Source organism: Mus caroli, chromosome 3 (genome assembly GCF_900094665.2).
Source record: "Mus caroli chromosome 3, CAROLI_EIJ_v1.1, whole genome shotgun sequence".
Lineage (NCBI taxonomy): Eukaryota > Metazoa > Chordata > Mammalia > Rodentia > Muridae > Mus > Mus caroli.
Window position 1 is genome coordinate 135,078,229 of NC_034572.1, and position 23,341 is coordinate 135,101,569.

Sequence of the window (23,341 nt, forward strand, 5' to 3'; positions counted from 1 at the left end):
GAGAGAGAGAGAGAGAGAGAGAGAGAGAGAGAGAGAGAGAGAGAGAGAGAGAGAGTATTCTTTGCCCCCACTGCTGCTATGTGGTACTTTGTTGTTTGGTTGTTTGTTTTCTTTCTTTGAAGCCATTCTAGGCCCACTCTTCATGAGAGAAAATTCCCTAGCATGACTTCTGAGAAATTAAATACTGAGCCTTAGTCTTGGACTGACTCCAACCCAGACTTGGCTTTCAAAATTTCTTGACATCAAGGTCACGGCCAATGGACAGCTAAGATTTTGTTAGGTTGTTCATCCTGCCAAGAAAACTGATAATGATAAGGTGCTGTCTTCTGGCACTCTATGTTGACTGTAGGGATGGGGTGTGCATTCTGCATTGTTGGGTACAATTACCTCCCAGAATACAATGCATCTTCTTTCAGACATCCCAGGGAGATAATTTGGATGTAATGAAGATCTATAGTAATCAGATAATTACTATCGATTGCTCTTTAGATGTCTTGATGAGGTAATTAGGGCATCCTGGAAAGAAGCTAGAACTGATTGATTGGCATGACTGTAATCTCAAAGATTTCTAATTATGTTTCTTTTCTTCTAATGGCTTATAAACAAACATCATTTTAGCTTTAGAATTTGTCAGGTGCCAGGTTCTCTGGGAACACCAGCTTTCTCTATTATGCTAACTAGACACTGAACATGATCAACATAAGCTCATTATGTGTTCCTGCTGAAGCAGAAGCAACTGCCATTAACCCTCACATCTCTTCCCTGTTCCACAGGCTGACAGAAGATTCTTGTCAGTGAAAGTGGTGTGCAGTGTCAGGGAGGGTGGCTATGTGTGATAGTGGGCTGGCTATATCTGTAGGTCCTACTGGGGACCCTGGAAGTCTGCTGAGGTAAGCACAGCAGACCTAGGGCTTAGTGACATGGATTCTGAGTCAGAGTGGCTAGCTGGCTGCTCAGCTCCTGTCACAAGTAATAGCTACTCATCGGCAGCCATGGAGGAGGGCAGGTCAATACTATCAGACATCTGGACCACACACTCATTTGTGCCAGAGGGATCTTGCCTCATGGTTTCCATTAGACACTAATTAGAGGACTCCCTATCTGAGACTATGTTCCCCATTATCCTAGTATTTTCTTTGCCTCAAAGGACCTTTCAGCAGTTGGTGAAAGAAGTTAAGAACCCAGGAAGCAGCAGTTTCACTGAGCTGTTTGCATGTTATCCATGATGTTGTTGAGCTCAGTAGTGACTAGATGTCCAGAGTGTGGCTCAGTAGTCACTCAACAAATGCAAAGCATATGTTTCTCTGGGTATTTCACAGCATAGATACAACTGTGTATCTAAGGACCCTGTGTGGAGCCTCTGTATCTCATACCTTGGTTGATCTTCAGTGCATGCAGGTTGCATTCTGGATGGATGCCTTTAGTCTTGACTTCCCTCTTGTTTGCAGAAATATCACTGCCAAAGACAACCATCTTTTGCTTTATGTTATTTACAACTATGGTTATTTTCCTGAATCCCCACTTTTAAAAGGTCATGAATTATACAATATTTTAATCATTAAAATTTTGGGAGCATGAGAGCTGTACAAGGGAGATTCATTTCATGCATTGGTATTAATAACTTACAGTAAGCTGCTGTTTGGATAATTTCAGCTGTAGATGGAAATGCTTCATTAAGTCCCATTAAGCAGCTTGAAGAATGGAAGTGAATATAGACTTTGTCTTTCTGTAACATCTTTATACTGTAAATGAAGGGTGGGTTGGGGTTTATTCACCTAGAAAGTTTTAGAGATGGGGCAGTCTCTTTTAAAATCTAATCTGGATAGATGTTTGGTTCTGAAAATATTGTTTTCAATTGTCATTATCTGAATGCAAAGGTTTCTCTAATAGGATATACATAATAGGCTCAGTTGGTAAAGTTCTGGCCATGAAGTCCAAAAGCCTATGTTACAAAAAATATTGGGTATGATAGCACATGCTCCTAATCCCCAAACCAGGGAAACTGAAGAGTCAACCTCTGAGGTCCCCTGGCTAACCTATTTGAAGACATCCAGGCTAGTGAGAACCCCTATCTCTGAACAAAGGCGAACATCAAATGAATGTCACTCAAGGTTTGCCTTTGTGTCTATGCACACACACACACACACACACACAAAGTTTTAGTAATTGTGACTTAGGTACTTTATACATTCCTGTACATAAATAAGCCATAACAGACTGGACTAAATGTCAAAAATAATTCACATTTTTTGGTTGTTGTTTGTTACTTTTATCAAATGTACCAAAAGAAGTCACCTTTTAATTAATTAACAGTCCCTTTCAAATTTCAATGAAAATCTACTTCCTTATTAGTTTACCTCTATTTCTATCACTATTTTACTTGTATTCATATCTATGCCCATCTCAATGTAAGTCTCTTGTTCTTGCCAACTACAAAAAAACAAACTGCTGAGTTTTCTCACATGTGGTGTGATGCAAATTCCACAGGCTACTTGCCAATGCAGCTTAAGACTATGCAAGATGGTCAGGATTTCATACTAAAGTCTCAGCCTCACAGGTGTTTGTATTCCTGGCGTTAGTGAAGTACGGTACTCTATCCAACAGACAGGGGAAGAAACTTATTTACTTGATGAGAGGTCTGATGGAAATTAGGCAGGTCAATCAATAATATACCTTGTTTGGGGATGTGTCCTTGTAGGAAGTTCTACAACTGGAGAGGCAAATGGGAGGACAGCTCCTAGAAGAACCCAAGGCTCTTCATTTTAAAGGCAGCATCCACAACCTGCGCCTGTCTATTCATGACATCGCCCATTCCCTCTGGAAGAGCAAATTGCTGGCTAAGTATCAGGTGAGACTACCAAGAGACACTCACTACTTGGAAACAGATATAAGACAGATGATTCAGATTTTATGGTCATATGTATCTCCTTCTTTGGGGACATTGCCAAAGTCTCCCATGCCAACACTTATTTCTTCAAAACAGTGTGAAGCCAGGGTTTTGAAAAAATGCCCAATAAACATACTAAACGGAATAGTTTTTAAAGTATCTTTTTATTATTATAACTGTACTGTTGTTTCAGTAAGTTAGTTTTCAACATTTACTTCATTAATAGGAACAGCCTCAAGTGCATCCCAGGGAGGAAATGGTGCACTGCTACCTGATCTGACATGCATTGGTTTTCCATTTTGCTAGCTAGCATAACCTCTGCACTTTGCCGGAATCAAAGTTTGGTGGCTGACACAGAATGTCAGTGAATGGCGCTGTCACTCACTGGTTCTGAGTGTGGCACCAGAACCTCAACCTAAACCCTGTATTCATTCATGAATCCTTTCCTTGGCTTAATTGCCACAAGCATATAGGATTGGCTCTGCACAGTAATTCTGACAGTGACAAGTAAGCATCTGGTATGGGCTTCGTGCCTCTCAGGCTAAGGACTGTTCTGTAAGGACCAATTTCCAACTGCAGTGAGCTTTAGCTGCCCCTGCACTGGGCAAAGGGAGGGTAAAGGCATGAAAAGATGTGGGATCATCACAACATCCTGTGGCTAGCTTTGCTCTTCTCTAATACATCACACCAGAGATCCCTTTTAATGAGAAATGATAAGAGAATGGAAGGTTTATTTTAGGATCTTTCTAAACTCTTTAATCACCTCATTAACAATGGCTGCTTTTCTAAATGACAGGTAGATACTCTAGTTAGGTGTGGTCTCTAGAGTTGATTCCATGAGTTCCAGTCTCAAGCAATCAACTTCCTCACTATTTGACATTAGATGTTTCTTAAACTCTCTGCATCTCTCTGTTTCTTGTATGAAGAGAGATGAGGCCATATTTGTGCAGAGAGCAGTCATGAAGTTGGATGAGGTGGAGAACTGAAAAGCTGTAGTGTTTGGTTGGTGTACCCAGCATGTCTTGTTTATGGTTAGCACCCCATGTCTTGCAGGAAATTCCATTTTACCACATCTGGAGTGGCTCTCAAAGAAACCTCCACTGCACCTTCACTCTGGAAAGACTCAGTCTAAACACAGTAGAACTGGTTTGCAAACTCTGTGTGCGGCAGGTTGAAGGAGAAGGGCAGATCTTCCAGCTCAACTGTACTGTGTCAGAGGTAAGACACTCTTAGGATCCTGGAGAATATCCTGGGAAAGAATGGTTAGGGGTGGACAAAGCCTTCCTTGTGTAAATAACATGAAAGATGTCCCAAGCTGTTCCTATGTCCTTAATGCAACTGGAAAAGGAATCGTTTTTTCCAAAATAAGTTTTCTTATGCCATCCATTTAATATTCATACTATAACTTACAAAAAGAGATCTGAGAACAAGACATGACAGTAAATCCTGGTAATCCCCAACACTCCTGAGAATTGCTTCAAACCCATAACTACCTCAGCCTAAGTTGTGAGTTGTTAGGCCAGCCATGGCCACATAGTGAGACCACATTTTAACACTACAAGAAAACCACAATTGAGATCTGAACTTCAATTGCAAGGTTTTAGTAGCATGCACATGGCACTTTCCACCAGCATTCTTCATCTGCCCACCTTTCTCTCACAGGGACTTCTGTCATTTTGTCATAGTGGAATGAAGGAAAAGAGGGGTGCCTGTTAACCCACTTTGCACCCATATTGAGGGAGAAACTTTTAGGTCTCCTTTCTTTCTCTAACCTCCAAATATTAGAGAAGATGTCCTTTACCCCAGAGTTTGGGAGATACTCCAGGAACAGAAGAAAATCTATACTCTCCATAGTGGTCATTTTTGCCTTTGTCCACTATGATTTTCACACACGCAGCTGGGCATTTTTATACATTCATATTCCAGCAGTAACAATAGTTGCTGTTATTTCAAACCTCTCTGTAAGGAAATAGGAGGTACCCATGACCTTATCTGTCCTCTTTGGATGCAAAGACTATGGTTTGAAAAGCGGTAAGCCTTCATGTAGGAGGAACAAAGGAGTATGAATAAGCCATTTGCTCAGAAAGCTGCCCTGTGAGGCCCCTTGGAGCTCAGCTCCATGCTGCTGTGTGCTCGAGCGACAAAGCCCATGCACACTACTACAGCCAGCAGAGTATGATTTAAAACACTCTTTTTTGTCTTCTGCTTGGAGATGACTGCAATGTCAGTCTGTTCAGCCTGTCTTGTGGCACATGTCCTTTTTAAAGATGATCTTCCTTAGCAAACAGAGGCAGAGGTGGAGGGGGGAAGCATGTGAGCTCATTGAAGCTCCAATCTTCTTTCCCACAGCCTGTGAGGCGCAGCGATCCTCTCCTCCTGTAGTTTCATGAGACTTTTGACTCATAAACAACTTTAGTCACAGACCTCGGTGACATTCATAAGGAATGATCTCTGTGTCAGGGTGCCATGGCAACCGCCGGGCCTTTGGATGCACAGCCCTATCTCCCAGGCACACAGCACCACCCCTGCTGGCTTCGGAGGGTGTTTTCACTTTCCTGGCCCAGCAGGTCTGCAAAGTTCAATAACCCCCCAGCTCCTGTGACAACAAAGGCTGTGGAATTTTGGAGGGGGGTGAGGAGTCTGGCCCTTTGATGCGTGCTTTCTGTTCAGCATGAACATTTGCTGCTCCCTGAAAAGGTGGATCAGATGCAGCCACAAAGAAATGAGAGCTGCTCCGAGTTCTCCCCCACCAGGGAGGGCTGCTAGCTCCTCACACAGAAAGGGCAGTTTTGCAAAGTGTGATCACAACTTAAGGACTCCTTTCTGGTGCCAACACAGAGAAAAAATGATTGCTTTTGCAACTTGGCAGTCGGCTCAGAGGCCAGCCCTGTAGTCACGCGGCAGGCATTTGCCCATGTGTGACAGACAAGCACATGAAACTCAGGATGGAAAAATGACCAGACTGGGAAAAAACGTTGGGGATTTGGGAGCACTCTATGGCTTGTACTTCTGGGTTCCAGCAATCCATCACTGTGGTTATCAATTGAATGCAGGTTGGGTTCTGGAAGAGGGAGGAGGTTTCTGGTACTGGTGCTGATGCTGCAGCAATGTGAGGCTCTAGGCAGAATCGTGGGCTCTGAGGAGTCCAGTGACCCAAGTCCTCATCAAAGACTGAGAAGTGGCCCAGTATGATTCAAAAGTTGGTATAAATAGAGAAAAGTCTTCATTTGTGGTTATTTTCTTCTGAGCCATGCTCCTTCCATCACAAAGCAAGCTAACAGCTAACTCCAACGTCATATCCCCAGAGAATTATCTGTCTTGTTTAGAATACATTGGTTCCCCCCCCCCTTTTCTCACTAGTGACCTACTAAGGAAGGTCACTTACCAGTCACTTATAAAATCACATAATTTAGGGCCTCTAGAGCCCAGGGTAGAACCTTCGCCCACCATAGGGACCAGTCTGGACCAGGCATCATACTCAAGAGCCACCACCTGTTCTGTTCCCCTTACCAAAGGCTCCTAAAAGCCTCTCACTGAAGAAAAGAGGTTTCAGAAGTAAAAATACCTAGAAAACTGAAATGTTGCTGTGACTGGATGTCACAATGAAAATTATGGAAGATATTTCATTTTTTGGTTTCTTTAGATAGGGGTGGGGTAAGAAATTTGTCCAAAGTGAAAATATGGTACAGAGAAGAAAGGAAAACTTGAAATGTTGTCTTCGGCTTTGGTATCATTTTGGCAGCAGACGAAGACCAATCCTAATAAATTTCCAAGAGAATAGTTCAGTAGGAATTATCTACCCAATTATCTTCTCTTGATCATTTTTTAAGTTTAACCTGGTATACCATTATTTCTTAGGGCTGGTGAAAAAATTCAGTACCTGAATGTTTAAGGATTGCCATAAGTAGAACTTGCTTCATAGCACATAATCATATCCACTATTCCTCTACTGGAATAACTGGCTTTAGCAAGCATTGCCTCTCTGATCAGTAGAATCCATTTGCCAGCGTAAGCATCACATGTCCTGTTCTCAAAATCCAAGTTAAAGCTCAGATTGAACAGATGGTTCAGAGCACTTTCTGTTCTTGCACAAGACCTGGGTATAGCTCCAGTATCCATATTGCAGATCACAACTATCTGACTTCGAGGTCAGTCGGATCTAGAGTGAGAGTTCTGAGATAGCCAGGGCTAAACAGAGAAGCCCTGTCTCAAAAAGCCAGAAAGCAAGAAAAGAAGAGAAGAGAAAGAGGGAGGGAGAGACAGTGACAGAGAGAGACAGAGGAAGGAAGGAAGGAAGGAAGGAAGGAAGGAAGGAAGGAAGGAAGGAAGGAAGGAAGGAAGGAAGGAATCTTAAGATGTAGAGGGGGGTTATGTCTTCCATAAACTATATGAAGAAAACTACCACCCAACGAAATTTGGGGGTTGATCACCCAGAACAGATGTTTGGTTAATGCTGAAAAATCATATGGTTAACTAAGAAAATTATAACATCAAAAGCAGATGGTTCCGGTATCATAAAAGATTATTGTAATAAACATTCTGTGAAAGTAATCTCTACTTTTACCTGGAAGTAAAGGAGAAGGCAATAGAAAATGAAAATTACTACATGAATTGTAAACATAAATGTATGCGTGCATTTTCTTTGATTACCTTCAATGTATTAAAGTATACTACCAGCCATCCAATAAGTGTAGTACAAAGCTTGTTTCATAGACTCCAAGACATAGGCAGAGTAGCCAAGTTAGAAGTTAGGGAAATGTCCACATAAAATGGTGCGGGTTCCTTACTCAACAAGACAGGGATGAGCTGAGTGTATGAGAGTTTCCTAAGACCGATATCTATTTTAAACTAGCCTTGCTTCATCCTCAGGGTTTAACCAGTGAGATAAATCAAGCCCTCATTCACATTTAGTTAGAAGTAAACGAGAACTCTACTCTGCAGGTGGAATTATTTATCAGGAATGGTTTTCCTGTCTTCCCACCTTAGCAAAAAGTGCCTGCTCCCATTTAGGCAAACAGTGACTGTGTAGCTTCATTGAACAAAGTGCCATGTGAATATTACAGGGAATCTGTTGATAAAACAACAAATAAAATACTCTGCCTGACCAGAAATTAAGAGAGCAAAGTCCATTCAGTCTGCATAGGGCTGAATCTGAGGAACACTGAAGAGCTGTGGCCATGTCCTGGCGTCCTCCAAGTAGGGTATCTCGGCATATATAAAGAGGGATGTTGTAGCACATGGCCTTTGGGCCAAATTTTAAGGCATGTGCAGAAGATACTAAAGGAAAAGGCCTGTCAGAGGGCTTCTTCTAGAAGTGGTGGTAGGAATGAGAAGCAGGAGAGTGTGCCAGCCCTCAGTCAGCCAAGTGACACCAAGATGGCAGACTGAGAAGTCAGGGGAGCAGAGTTGTAGGGGTTCCTGACTCCATGTCAGAACTGGAGCTCAGCTTCCACCATTTCCCTTCAGAGTCCCACATAGCCCTAGGTAGGGGCTGTGCATATCACTCACTGATTGAATAAAACTGGGGGCTAGACTTTTAAAGAAAAACTAAGTTCAATTCTTTGGACACTATTCCACAGTTTTCATGAGAGGGCAGTTTCTGAAGCTGAATCTATGATACCAGCATTGCTTTTAAGAAAATTTGACATGCAACAGCTAAAGACCAAAACCTATGACAAAATAGACATAAAAACGCTCAACAAAATTCTGATCAAGAGGTTTCATCCTAAGCATGAAAGGATGGCTTAATACATGCAAACTAAACACCATGTATCATATGTACAGAATGATGAATATAAATTATATGAGCATCCATGATATAGGAAGGGCACAATACAATTCAACAACTATAGATGTTAAAAACCTTGAACATATTAGATATTAAAGAGGCATACATGAACATAAAAATATAATATATGGTAAACCTACAACTTTATCATACTGAGAAGGAAAAAGCTGAAGGTAGTTTCCTTTAGAACAGGGACACATATATATAAGTATCCACCCTCATATCTCTTACTAAGAATAATACAAATATACAGAGCAATTGACAAGAGAAAGACAAGACAGACAAATTGGAAAGAAAAAAAATTAAAGTCTCTCTTTATGCACATGGTATGATCTATCCATAGGAAAATAGATCCCAAAGAATATAATAATTGATTATTCCAAAGTCACATACAAAATCAACTTTCAAAAGTCATTAGCTTATTTATATATCAAAGATGAATTGTTGAGAGAATTCATGACTACAATGGTGTTTACAGTAGGCAGAGAAGGAAAATATACCTTGGAAAACCTTAATGGAGGCAGAAAAATTCCACAATTAAAAGCAAAAACCACTCATGAAAAATATTGAATAGCACACACACACATACAAGATGGGAAAGAAACTCCCATGTCCATGAATAACAAAAAATAATGATTTAAAATGTCTATATTACCCAGAGTCATCCGCAGGTCCAATGCACACCTAAAATTCATAAGGATTAAATTATATTTCTTAAAAAATAAATACCTAGGACAGTCTTGGGTGAAATCAGTAAAGGAGGGGTCATCACAATACCTGATCCTGATTCTAACACTCACTGTGGAGCCATAGCATCCCAAACAATGCAGATGCACACAGTCAGTCATGCTGCATCCCAGAAATAAATGTATGCATGGACATCAAGGGAGGTTTCAATGGAAGCACCAACACTGCACACTGGACTGAGGACAGCTTCCTTAACTTATGATAATGGGGAAAATCAACACATGCAGAATACTGAGACACAATCCTCCTCACCTAACACACAAAACCAAACCTGAATCTTGGAAACTACTGAAGAAAAAAAGCACAATGGAAACAACTCAAAACCTTGTTAAAGGTAATGATATTCTGGATAGGAAAACCAAACCTCAGGAGATAGAGAAAAAAACTGACAGCTACAATCACCTCAAATTACAAAGCTTTTGCACAGCAAAGGAAATGATCAGTACATGGGGAGAGAACTACGGGAAGGGAGAAAACACATCATAGCCTTAAATGTGACTGTTCTTATCCAGAAAACAGAAAGAACTAAAAAAAAAATTAATTTAACTTTTAAAATGAGAAAATTATGACAGAGGCCCTTCTCCAAAGAATATGAATGGCCAACATACATGGGAAAAATTGCTCAGTTAGCCATCAGGGAATACAAATCAAAGCCACCATGTGATGTCATTCACCCCAGTTAGTAGGGCTACGATCAAAATGACAAACAATAAATGCTAATGAGCATGTGGCCAACAAGGACTCTCACATGGTTGATGAGAATGTAAATTAGTACAGTTGTTATAAAGGTACCTAAAAATACTAAAAATAGTCTACTGTATGATCCAACTATCCCACTTCTAAGTATATAACCAGAGGAAATTGAACTAGCATGCTTAGTTAAACATGCCTATGTGCCCTTGTGTTTTGCAGCAAAATTCGCAATAGTTAAGTCACAGATTCAGCCTGGCCACCCTCTAGAAAATGAATATGCTGTGTAGAACAATGGAGCATTACTTAGACATAAAGAATAATGGACTCCTGTAATTTGCCATGAAATAGCTAGAACTGGGTAGAAGTCATTATGTTAGGTAAAATAAGCCAAACAGCTCCAGGGGTACTGGTTAGTTCATATTGTTGTTCCACCTATAGGGTTGCAGATCCCTTTAGCTCCTTAGGTACTTTCTCTAGCTCCTCTATTGGGGGCCGTGCATATGTAGCAGAAGATGGCCTAGTCGGCCATCTTTGGGAAGAGAGACCCTTTGGTCTTGCAAACTTTATATGCCTCAGTACAGGGGAATGCCAGGGCCAAGAAGTGGAGTGGGTGGGTAGGGGAGTGGGGGGGGGTATGGAAGACTTTTGGGATAGCATTTGAAATGTAAATGAAGAAAAAAACGAATTAAAAAAATGTTTGGGAAAAAAATAAGCCAAACAGCAGAAGAGCAAATCCCTATGTGTATGTGTCCCTTTCTCTCTCTCAAACAAAGAACAACAATAAGACACTGACCTGAAAGTAGCATACTAAGAACTGGAGACTGGAAAGATAGGGGTTAAAGAAAAGAGCAATGAGATTCAGTCACCTCACCTTTTATGCTTGTATGAAGTCAGAACACTAACCACATACAGTTAATTACATGTTAAAAGATTAGGATTGGGGAGATGGCTCGATTGATAACGTTGAACAACCTGATTTTGATCTCTGGAACCCATATAAAAAATAAAAGTAAAAACATTAGACATGGTGCAACATGCAATAATAATCCCAGTACTTTGGTGGTGGTGGCGGGTGAGACTGAGGAATGCCTGGGGCTTCCTGTACTCAACAGAGAGACAGCCTAGCCTTCTAGATGAGATCGGGACTCTAAAGAGCTATAGTACCCGAGGAATGATACTCACAGTTGTCCCCTGGCTTCTAAATGATGGCACAGATGCACATGCATGTGCGCGCACACACACACACACCTTCAAAATTGTAAGATTAGAATGTCATGGAGAAAGGATATTTAAAACTCCCCTGAATGAATAAATGAATCAATGAATGAATGAATGGTAGAGAGGGTCAGGGAAGAGTGGTGCGCAAGATGAGCCATGTGGGAAGACAGGCTGGCAGGAGTGTAGGGGGGGAGAACAGGCAAGCAGCAGGAAGACACTGTGGCCAATCATGATAAGGAAACTCTTTGGGGATAAGAGTCCATGCTTCACAAGGCAGTTCCTCCCTCTGCAGACTTTAACCTCCACTCCCATCCAAGGACAATCAAGGTGGGGATATACTTGAGGGGATGGTAAGTTTTCCTTCTGGACTTAAGGAATAGTCACAATAAGGAGTAAGAGAACTTGAACCTGGGTGAAGTCACTAAACTAGTGATAGGGTAGAACTTTTCTGCTCCCCCACAACAATGCAGTCATGAATATTGCTGTGCCCAATATAAGCACTACAACTCTTGAGTCCTAACATTGCCAACATAGTCCACTAGCAAGCATTGATATGTGTCCCTAAATGAATCACTGCTTGGGCTTTTGAAGCCCTGTGACCCTGGAGGTTATGGACTCTTGCTTTTTGGCAGAGCTCTGTGCCTGAGGGGAAAGAGCTGCAGGTTCTGAGTCTCATCAGAGCTCTCTAATCCTGCTGGATGCTTCCGAGCAGCAGCCCACAGTCTAGCCATGGAACCAGAGCTAAGATACAAGAGCAGGCACCATCTCTTTGCCAAGTTATTGCTTCTGAGCCCTGATACTTTGATCAAAGTCAAGACTAATATATATATATATATATATATATATATATATATATATATATATATATATATATTTTTTAATTTCAAAAACAATAACAATAAAACAAACAAACCCCAGAAAAACAATTTTCTCTCACATGTCCCCCAGCTCCTCAATGGGTCTCATCTAGAGGGATGATAGAAGTTGAAAACCACCGTTGGGCACTGATCCCCAAAAAGCAGATCACCCTGTGGGTCAGTCACATTTGGGAGCCAGCCAGCTAAGACACCCCACCGGCCCCTCAAAGCTCCTGCAATCCCAAGTCTGCAGAGACCTCAGAATCAGGGCAGGACATGAGGGCTCTAACAGCAGGGGCAATAACCTCCTAAGCTCAGCATTTAGAAGGACATCACAGACTTCAGGATGACCTGGGCTCTGTGCCTAGTGTCTCCTCCAGCAACTACTTGTGCACCCTAAGGCGTTACCTGCCTTAAAAAAGAGGTAACAATCAAAGCAGATCAAGAAGATTTCTTGCTATTGCTTTAATGGTTCCCAGGCAACGTTTCCTCTTGCTTTCAGACCAGCAGAAGTGATCAGAAAATGATTAGAGTTCCTCTTGCAGATGAAATTTAGATTTTTGCATTTGTGCTGCTTTATGAGCTGAAACTATTTTAAGAGCCAATTTATAGTTTTCTCTACTAAAATTGGATTTAAAAAAAATAAGCAAGGAGGTTCAGCAATTAGAGGATACCATTAGTGGCTTGCCCTAAGGCAATACTCTGTGTTTACTATTTTTTTTAAGTTTGCCTTAATTTGATCTATCTTAGCATCGCCCCATTTTATCAAGCAAGAGATGGAGGGAACTACCTTCACAGGACTAGCTGGAGTCTCCTATGTGTTCACAGAGAGGATGCCTTTACGGTTAGATGGCTTCTAGAAGATCTTATTTCTCTCAGATTTATTTACTCCTTCAGGAAGAAGTTCCCTTTTGAGCATTTCCAACATCTAAACCTTTGAGAACATAGACATTCTATCTCTTCTCCATTCCCAAAGCAACCATTCTCAGTCTGTGGGCTGAGACCATGGGAAAACATGTATTTCTTGTGATCTTAGGAATTCCCAACCATAAATTTATTTATGTTGTTACTTTCATATCTGTAATTTTGATACTGAGAAGTCTCTCAGTTCCTGAGGCCAGTAGGAGTTTATGTTTTCCAATGGTCATGAGCCACAGGATGAGAACTGCTATCTTGGAGTGTCTCATTAGGGAAGCCATTGTGGAATCGTACTAGAGCTTTCTGTCCTGCCCAGTCCTGACCTAGGAACTCTGAACATGGGCTATACAAAACTATCTCCCTCTACCTCTACTAACCCACTACTTCCAGGCCAGGAAGAGACTGTCTTTCTTGAAGAGAAGAGAACCTGTATTCTTTGTATCCATCTCAAGTTGGATACAGAGACTATCCAACTGAGAGTCAAGCATTATGCTGACTGAATCAACAGCGATTACATTTGCCTTCTGAAAAGAAAGTTGTGTCATTCCTACAGGAACCTACTGGCATCGACTTACCTCTCCTGGACCCTGCTAGCACCATCACCACTGTCACTGGACCAAGTGCTTTCAGCATTCCTCTCCCTATCCGGCAGAAGCTATGCAGCAGCCTGGATGCCCCTCAAACAAGAGGCCATGACTGGAGGATGCTGGCCCATAAACTCAACCTGGACAGGTGAGTGTGCCCAGGCTTCTAGACCTGCTGTTTTCATTTAGCAGAGGTACCAGGGCTTTCCTCTTCCCACTACACATTTGTTTATATTTTCATTCTGACTGTGAGCTTCCAAACAATTCCAAGAGAATTCCTGGGTTATATGACATTTATCAGTGTCAAGATTTGTGATAGACTTTGCCTAGCTCATGTGCTAAGGGCTCCTAAATATGATGTTTATTCACTAAAGTAATTATTGTTCATCCATCGCCAGTTGAACAAGACGCAATGCATGATGAATAATTTACATGCTCACACAAGCACTTGTATTAAGTTATAAAGAGACCCTGAGAGTCTCTGCTTCATAGAAAATATCTGTCACCTCCAAGGAAGAGATGTGGCATGACCTGTCAAAGATCATCAGAGTCCGGACTGGACAGAAAACATCAGCCTCTTGATTTCCTACTTACAACAAAACCCACAGACACGTTGTCTCTTAAATTATACTATTCAGAGTTGAGGTTAACAAAGTTAAACAGCACATGTCCTGTCTGGAGCTGATCTAATTAGGAGCGGAGCAATCATTAAGTGGAGTTCACTAGGATCCATGGTGGGACTGAAATGCTTCAAGACAGACAGGTTTAGCGCCAACGCAGAGAAGATAATACTGTAAATAGACTTGTAAATCACACCTCTAAGCATATTTTCCCATTCTTGATTGCAGGTACTTGAATTACTTTGCCACCAAATCGAGCCCAACTGGCGTAATCTTGGATCTTTGGGAAGCACAGAACTTCCCAGATGGAAACCTGAGCATGCTGGCAGCCGTCCTGGAAGAAATGGGAAGACATGAGACAGTGGTGTCCTTGGCAGCAGAAGGACAGTATTGACCACACTGGAACTGACGCTGAAGGACACAATTACACAGGGAGTCTGTGTTCAGGAGAACCACATCTGAGGAGGAAATCCAGATAGGACCAAGGCGCTCTAACAGGCAAGATGGCAACAGGAAACGTGGGGGACAGATATAACCACCAAGGTACACGCCCACTTCATTCGGACAGCACCACCGCGGGAGTTAAGAAAAATTGTGTAAATTTGTACCTTGAATTTAAGAATCAATCTAATTTTCTCTTCGTTGGGCTGTATGCTGTATGGTACAGGATCTTACAGTTTCCTAGGAAACGCTTTTTATTGCTATCCAGATGTATGGATAAACTTTCTTAACAAACCCAGTTTCTACAAATGTTGTTTACATCAAATTGGACAGGGATGCAGACACTGTCCATGGCTTGTTCTATTTTTGTTCAGATCATTTGAAGTTGAAGCTGTGGACGGTTTATTGTGTCTATTTCAGATTAGTAATTTACAGAGAAATCACAGACTTTTGCTAAAAATCATGTACATCAAGTGTCTCAGATAATCTTCCCATCAGTGTTCTGTTTCTGAAACTTGTTGGACCAGTATTGGCATTGGTATCAGGGAAGTGGAGAATCTAAATGTAAAGGAGAAATTGAGAAAATTCCTTATCTCCCGGGGGAACCCCGTTGGTATCCTTTGGGAACAGATCTCTAGCATTACAGGGGAGGTAGCGATTCATGTTCCTCCACACAAACATTTCTGTACCACATGTGTGTTTGTAATAAGCAATTTCAAGTGTTTTTTAAAAAAATATTATCATTATTATTGATGATGATTACAAAATATTCTAGTAAAAAGAATTTCCTTTTGTTTTAGTTAGCAATACTGTTAGTGTTTGGTGTTGACGAAACCTGCCTCCCTTCCTTGCCTAAAGAGGTGGGCATGGTCACCAGTTTAGTTCAATAGCTTTGCTTCCTTGACCTTTGGTCTACCATGCTGTGGTGGAAAAGACAGAAATGCTCAATGGCTATGTCTGCTCTTTCAGCTTGCTCGGTTAGAGTCTTTCTGTTCTTGCTCTTATCATGAGGAGAGTTCTCTATGTAAAGTTCATTTACTCTTGTGGCTATCTGGGAGGCAGTGTGGTTGTGGGAACAGTGTCTGAACTAGGAATCAGGAAACCAGTTATCCTTGTGGAGTTGGTTCCTGTCTGACTGTGAGACTTTGGGGAAAACATTGAAACTCACTGGCACTCATTGTCCTTCTTTGTAAACTTTGAGGTTGAGACCAGATCATCTCAAGGTTCCAGAATGCTGATCTCCCATTCAGATGTCATCAGCCTTTTCTATCTTGCAGGCAGAATTGACTTGAACAGGGATGACTTCAACGCGCATTTATTTGTTTGTCTTTATCTTTGTGTCATTATTGCATGATGTTGTTCGCTGAAAGATGGCATCCTTTTCTTACCATTGTCTTGACCTCTGCTGGGGCCCTATCGTCCAACCTTCCAACTAATTGTAAATTCTACTTTTTACTCATTTATTGATCTCACGATTGCAAGACCATTTCTACAAAAAGCCCATGCAGCTGAATGAATTGGTAACATTTTTCTTTCTTTATTAGTCTTTGCTTTAATAATATTCAGTTGTATTTACGTAGGTTAGCGCTTTAATCCTGTAAAACGTTAGTTGTGCATACTATGAGTTCTCCTTGGGAGCATCCTGGTTTTTGTTTGTTTTTATTTTTTGATATAGGAACTCCATTCAGCAGATAGTGAATGAAAACTTAGCAGCCCCACTGACATAGTTAAATAGAAAGCACCTATGTCCTTAAGTCTGAACCTTCAAAATGTGGCTGTGGTGTACTTTGGGGCTGGAAGTATTCAGGTTGCTGAATGGATTCCATTGGGAATCATTTTGCCTAATACTCTCTGATTCTGTTACTTCCTGATACACTCTAACTCTTCTATCCTAGTCATTAAAGAACTGTGGATACAGTTGTGGAGACTCTTCCTTCATGCTGTTTGTCTTCTCTTTCAGAGATGTATTCTACAGTCTCTTTCTCTAACCATATTCATATATAAAATCCTGGTCCCCCTGACTGTGGAAGGGAAATTCTATACTCCTAAGCAAGTTTGTTGGCTGATATCTATAAGCATGAGTTTGTTCAAACTTTTAAGAGTTTGATTGATACTCTTAAAAAGTAAGAGGAAGGAAGACTTTGCTGCCTCTTGAAACAAGTGTGAAGGTTCCTCTTCACTACTTGGATTTTGGAACCATCCAAGAAATCGAAACTGAGAGGTCTGGCCTGGATGTTCTGTGTAACTTCAATGCTTTGTGCTAAGTCAAGAGGATCAAATATGTTGCTATTCTGGTTAATTTATCCTAAAAACTGTTAAGTCACCAACACAGAAATACTGAATATAACCAAAGCAACATTATTGAATATTTTGAGAGTCCTCATGTTCAAGCATCTAGAGATACTTGCTTTTTTATTCAGACTCTCACAACAGGAAAAGGAAAATGACTGATCTCTTAGGAAGGAATCATTTGTCATAGAACCGCTTTCTATCATGTGAATGACAGTTTCCAAACTAGAACATACCATACATGAAATAATTTTCACTGAGCAACCTGCTCTTTCTCCTTTGGAAGAAAGCGATAGTTGTTAGATTGCCGCTCTCCAACACACACGTTTCACCTGCCACACTTCATTTTAGAGGGAGCTTCAGCATCACCCCTGTGGCATGTCTGACTTCTACAGAGCTTCTCAGGAATGCCTTGCTTGCTGTGGGTGGGTAGAAAAACAAATGATTTGTGCATGGTGCCATCTAGTGGCCTGCCACATAGTTACTCAATGTCATATACAGCTTACAAAAAATTAACAAAGTACCTGTGGAGTTGGACATTTGTGACAAACAGACATGGTGAAATTTACCTACATGTGTAATTCTCTTATTCTCGTATTCTTCAGTTAAATTATCCATTTTACAATTTTTCTGGGTATAACACGTTATCAACTTACTCATACACATCTTAAGTTACTTTCTTGTGATAGACATGTATGGAATCTGTATTTTAAAAAGTCTCTGAAAATTGTCATTGGGCTTTGCATATTTGAAATCGTTTAATTCCAAAACACCGACTTTTAGAAATATAAACTGTATTCATAAAGAAGGAAGATTCCCTACCCAACAGCTCCACACACATATACAAACATATAGCATCCCCTTGGGCATATATATTCTTGCTAGGTATCCCAGAACAACCTCAAATCCACGACCCTATTTCCACAGCCTCTCAAGTGGTGAGAGTTTAACTATGTACCACTATACCTGTTTAAACCTGCTCTACATTTGTAAATGAGAATCCTGCCTCTATGGACATGGAAGTTGTGGCTGTTAATCAAGACGAATGATCTTCAGATGAATTAGACCTTCTGAGATTAGGAATCTAAAACTTCATGTTCTCTTCTTATTGACATTAATTCAAATTGGCTTGAGTCTAAGCATGTGTCAAGAAAGTCACAGCCAAACATTTTCAAAGCAGACACATTGTCTCTGCTATACAAAGAATTCCATCCTGATCTGAGCAAATTAATCTCTTCAGGATAATTTGGGAAATAAGAGGTCCAAGATCAAAGTATATCATTAGCTATTTTCATATATGCTATGATTCTACAGATTTTAATTAATCCACTATCAAAGAGTAGCGACATTCTTTAGGGAAAAGTTGTAATGACTATATTTAGGATCCTCTATAAAATAGGTATTAAAACTAGGTTTTTAAGACATTTCTCCTAAAAGTGATTGAAAGGGAAACACTCAGAGGGTAGGATTTAGACAGTTCACATCTGGAAGAGAGTAGATAGATGGTTGCCTACATCTCTGTGTGTCTCTGATGAGGACCTGGCACCTGTGATCCTGGGTCATTCACACACACCTACATAGCCATAGGATAAAGAGAGCTTATAGGGAGGATGTTCTGTCCCAGAATCCATACACATCCCTACAGTCTGCGCTCTGGAGCTAGCAATGTAGAAGGATGTTAGATAATATGAGAGAAAAAGTAAGAAAGATTTACTTATTCCCCGGTCTTCAAGATGAACATGAATTTGAGCTGAGTAATTGCTCTGGAAAAGTAATCTATTCAGAGATATGTGCTGGCCTAAGTCCAAGGCCAGTGGTGGCAAAGGAGGATTACAGAAACACAGTGTGGGTGGACTTAGGCTTGAGATGCCTTTACTGAGCAGCTTTGTAAACCAGAACATCATTGTTCAAATCAGTCATTTGTAAAGATGATAATGGCCAATGAGCATCTTATTTTATAGATCCAAAAGAAAAATATTTTTATTATTATTCTCAAGATAATAAAACTGGTTTTACCTTCTGAGTGCCTCGTGGGACCAACTATCTTACTCCTTTAGTTTTGTATTGTTTTTGTATTTTTAAAGCATACTGAGCTGACATTGACTGAAAACCTTATAACTCTCTGTCTATACAACAAAATACTGTTTCTCTACCCCAAGAGATCCGATTGTGTCACCTCTGCTTACACTGACCACTTTGACAGTCACCCGATAATTTTTTGATGGGATTGGGACTATGAGGAATATACTTATTATAACCAATACTAATTTATGATCATATAGGCTAAGTAAGCCATATGAAGTCATACCTGTTTCCAAAAAGCTGACACTTAAGCTCATTGGTTTAATGAGTAGAAATGGCCTGCATGTACCAGGGTGGAATATTTTTTCAAACTAACAATGCAGTTGTGGATCCTTTAGTTCTTTTGGTCAAATGGTTGCCCCTTTTTCTGAAAACTTACTGCAACAGTCTTCAGGAAGTCCAGTGGGCTTGCCTATTTCCTTTCTTGATCTGTGGTGGGATATTAACAGGCTTATTCAACCAAAGGTGTTTTCAGAGGCCTATTTAATTGTGGCTGGGGTATCCTCAGGACAAATAGATGCACTCCATAAATATACTAGCAGGCAAAGCCAGAGAGATGTAAGTGGCAACCTGCAAGTCTTCAGTATACTAAACTTTATATGAAGGAATCTATCCCAAGAGTACCAGAATGCTACATTGGAAACCCCTGCCGTATATCAGGACGGTCATGGCCAAACCCACTAGTTGCTAAGCAGAAAACCAGGGAGTGTCCTGAAATACAATCAGCTGTCCACCAGCCATGTTATTTGCTATGGTACACCAGCTTTTTATATATCATTTGGGAACCTGTGCTATGGCAGAATTATAAATTGCAGGTAAAAGTACTGTAAGACACATTTTAAATAAGCCTAAACCCCATACCATCTTTATATGCCAAAGGCCTAATGCCATGGAGCCTGATGACCCGTGGCCATGGTGACTGTGAACTGTGGGCTAGTTGTCCTGATGGGCAGCCTAAGGGATGAGCTCTCTGCCTTTGATCTTCACTCAGTGATGATGTGGCAACATCAAAGTATCCTGATGAGCTCTGTGCTGTATTAAACCCATTTTAAGATAGCATTCCAAACAAATCCACAGCTAGTAGAAAATGCCTTTGCCCATTTCTGTGTTCCTAAAGACATTAATGGCACCTATAACTGCATACATATGTATTCAGATATATTTTTCTCAAAGAATATCGGAAAGAAAGAGGAGCCAGTTGAAGACATGACTCGCATTCTTTCTTTCACTTGTTCCTAGTCCGACTATGGGTATTGATGCCCTCACCCTTCAGACAATGTATTTAGCCAAGTTCCAGGGAATATCATTATTGTATGTATACTGTGTGTATGTGTGTGTGTGTGTATGTGTGTGTATGTAAGATGTCACAGTGTTGTGTTTATTAAGCTTAATGTTGAGCTGTAAGGAACCAGTAATCTTCCTCCATGCTCTAAAGAAGAAAACCCATATTCATGAGAGAACAATCCCCAGCTTTCTGCTTTAAAAAAAAAAAAAAAAGAAAGAAAGAAGCTGGGCTGCCCTCCTGCTGTCTTCTTTGGACCAGTTCAACTTCAGAAGTATCAGGTTGAAATTTTATGCTTTGTCAGTTTTTCTTTTTTTTTAGCAAAACAACACGACCTTAGCTTCTCAGATATGGACCACTTCTTCCTTCCTTTGTTATGGAATTCTGTCTTGCTGTATCTTCTATGCAACTCCTTTTCTAATGACCCCCAGTGGCTGCAGAGTGCTCTCCAGCATTCTGCTCATCCTCATCGCCTTGCTGTGTGGTTGAGGTGTACCAGCTTTGGGTGTGCCTCTTTTCTCTCTCTGGTTGCCTCACCCAATTTTCCTGCCGTCCCCTTGGTTTGTAAACTGCCTGCATTTACTCTTGTCAGCCAACATGTACAAATGTAAGAAAGAATTTTTAAACAGGTAATAAATTATATTTATAAGCAATAGAGGCTCTGTTTCTTTATAACATAGAGATGCTTCGTGTCCAGAAGTTAGTGGGGATTTTCTTTTTTTCAGGAAGACAAAAAAACCCTTTGAGTCTTGTATGAATGGTGATCACAACCTTCCTCCATGGTAGCGTGAAGATCTAGAAGGATGCTTCTCCAGCTACATCACACATAGCAATCTCTGGGCCAGTGCCTTGACCTACCTCTGGTTACGTTGTCTGGATGTGGCTGGGGAGTGTGGCAAAGCTTGCAAGGGATACTGGGGCGCAGTTAATACATCAGTATCCCCCAGCACCTGTATCAACATTTCTGGATCCTATTATAAACATGGCCATGTGCTACACTCAAAGAGCTGATCTCCAGTGGAGTTTGTAAATAACTACAATATAACAGGAAACAAAAGACAAGCCTCATGAGGCAGCCCAGAGCTATCATGAATCCCAGAAGACATGTCTGCCTTAGTGCAGGGCCTCAGTGACTCAGGTGGGCAAGCAGCCAGTTTCCAGGTTTAACGTGAGACAGCTATGCCTCTGGGGACGAAGAGCAGAGTCAGCTCAATGACACACTGACTTGGGGCAATACTGTAAATTGAATGCCATCTGCCCCTTGACCTTTTGGCTTGTCTTGGCTAACCATCAAAGGCAAGCCACTTTGATAGCGAAGAGAACTTTTCCCCCCAGGACCTACACAACAGGGACAAACTCAAGTATTTATTCAAGAGATAGATAATGAAAATATGTAAGGGCGCCTTGCATACATCGTCTCCATGGGATGTCTGTGGATAAATGACAATTTGATTAAGAAGCAAATAAAGCCAGTTAGCCACAAAGCAAATACAACCCATGTTCCACAATACACTTTAGTCTCAGCCTCTTCCCTCTTTGAGATTCAGTAGCTGCAAGTTTCACTGATGTTGCCCTACATGTTGGACAATATGCAAATGTTTTTGTCAAGGTCAAATCAGTGAGCTCTCATCCCCAAAAGCATGTCTATGAGGTCATTAGAGTTCTGAGATTGACCTTGCCTGTTGTGTCTGGCCAGTAGATCACAACCTGGGTTCTAGCCTGGAAAGGCATTTTGGAAACCTGGAAGAGAAGAGGGACTGGGCTGCGCGAGATAAGGAAGGAACTAAGACAAAGGTCTCTGCTCAAGGTTCAATTTTTACTATTTTGGCACTCAGTTATAAAGGAAGGGGGAGGGGCCCAATTCCCGCCAAATAATCTTGGAGTCCAGTAGCAGGGTGATCACATGAAGGCTTCAAACAGCAAAGCGGCAGGTTCCAGCAGTGGGCGTGGCAGAACGATTGAGTGGGAAGGTCCACTCCTGAGCAAGCAGGTTTCAGGCTGGGGGAGGGGAGACTACACTTGCCCTGAATCTACTCCTCCCTGTCACTTGATGGTACCAGGTAAAGAATGCTCCTCAGTCCCAGAAAAGCAAAGCTGGGCTGATGAGAAGCCATAGCTCTCCCATCATGAGCAGCTCTGCGCTCGTATATTCATTCCGGTTTTTAAGAACCTGGAGGGAAGGGTGAAAGAGCATTTTATCTCAAGGTATGGTTGAAAATATTAGGAGCTCATAGACCTCCCAACTGTATAAATATCAGAAGCTGAGTAGGAATTACAGAGCCTAGATATTTCCCCTGCATGAGGAGACTTCCTTGTCCTTTGTACTTTGTTGCTATTTCCGATGAGAAAAGAAACCTGCCAGTGTAAAGTGGTCCACAGAAAGAGAAGAACCCATTTAGCTCAGGTGGATTTAGACACTTGCCTTTGAGTCCCGTGAAAAGCGTGGCTTGAGCCACAGCGTGCAGAAGATGGAGAATGGGAACTGTTGATTCCAACAGGAAGTCTCCTCAGGCTTGAACTGTTGTTAGCTGCACACCCAGGAAAACTGTCAGAAAAGCAAAGCTGGGCTGATGAGAAGCCATAGCTCTCCCATCAAGAGCAGCTCTGTGCTCGTATATTCATTCCAGTTTTTAGGAGCCTGGAGGGAAGGGTGGAAGAGCATTTTATCTCAAGGTATGGTTGAAAATATTGGGAGCTCACAGATTATATGTTCCTGAAGAATCATAAAAGGAAAAGGGGAGAACAGAGTTAAGCTCATCTGAACCCCAAATATTGGGGTGTACCTTCTTGGCACAACGGTAAGAGACTAAAATGCCAAATGTCAGGCCTTTCAATCCCTAGTTTCTATGATTCAAACCATTTTAACTGCCCAATTTAAGTCTTGGGCTTCCTCTCTTTCCAATCTCAAATAGAGTCCCTCAGACTCAGGCTTCCC

General features: G+C 41.2%; 1 protein-coding gene across 2 annotated transcripts in view; it reads left to right on the forward strand.

The window, feature by feature from the left end:
* The window catches only part of Unc5c (unc-5 netrin receptor C), a 351,708-nt gene extending 330,649 nt beyond the window's left edge, over window positions 1-21,059 (forward strand). For both annotated transcript variants that reach the window (XM_021157613.2, XM_021157614.1), the window contains 4 exons: window positions 2,699-2,848; window positions 3,941-4,105; window positions 13,662-13,840; window positions 14,541-21,059. In XM_021157613.2, the coding sequence (XP_021013272.1) occupies window positions 2,699-2,848; window positions 3,941-4,105; window positions 13,662-13,840; window positions 14,541-14,706 (660 nt within the window). In that variant the 3' untranslated portion in view covers window positions 14,707-21,059. The remainder of the gene's footprint in view (window positions 1-2,698; window positions 2,849-3,940; window positions 4,106-13,661; window positions 13,841-14,540) is intronic.
* Window positions 21,060-23,341: the final 2,282 nt, after the last annotated feature.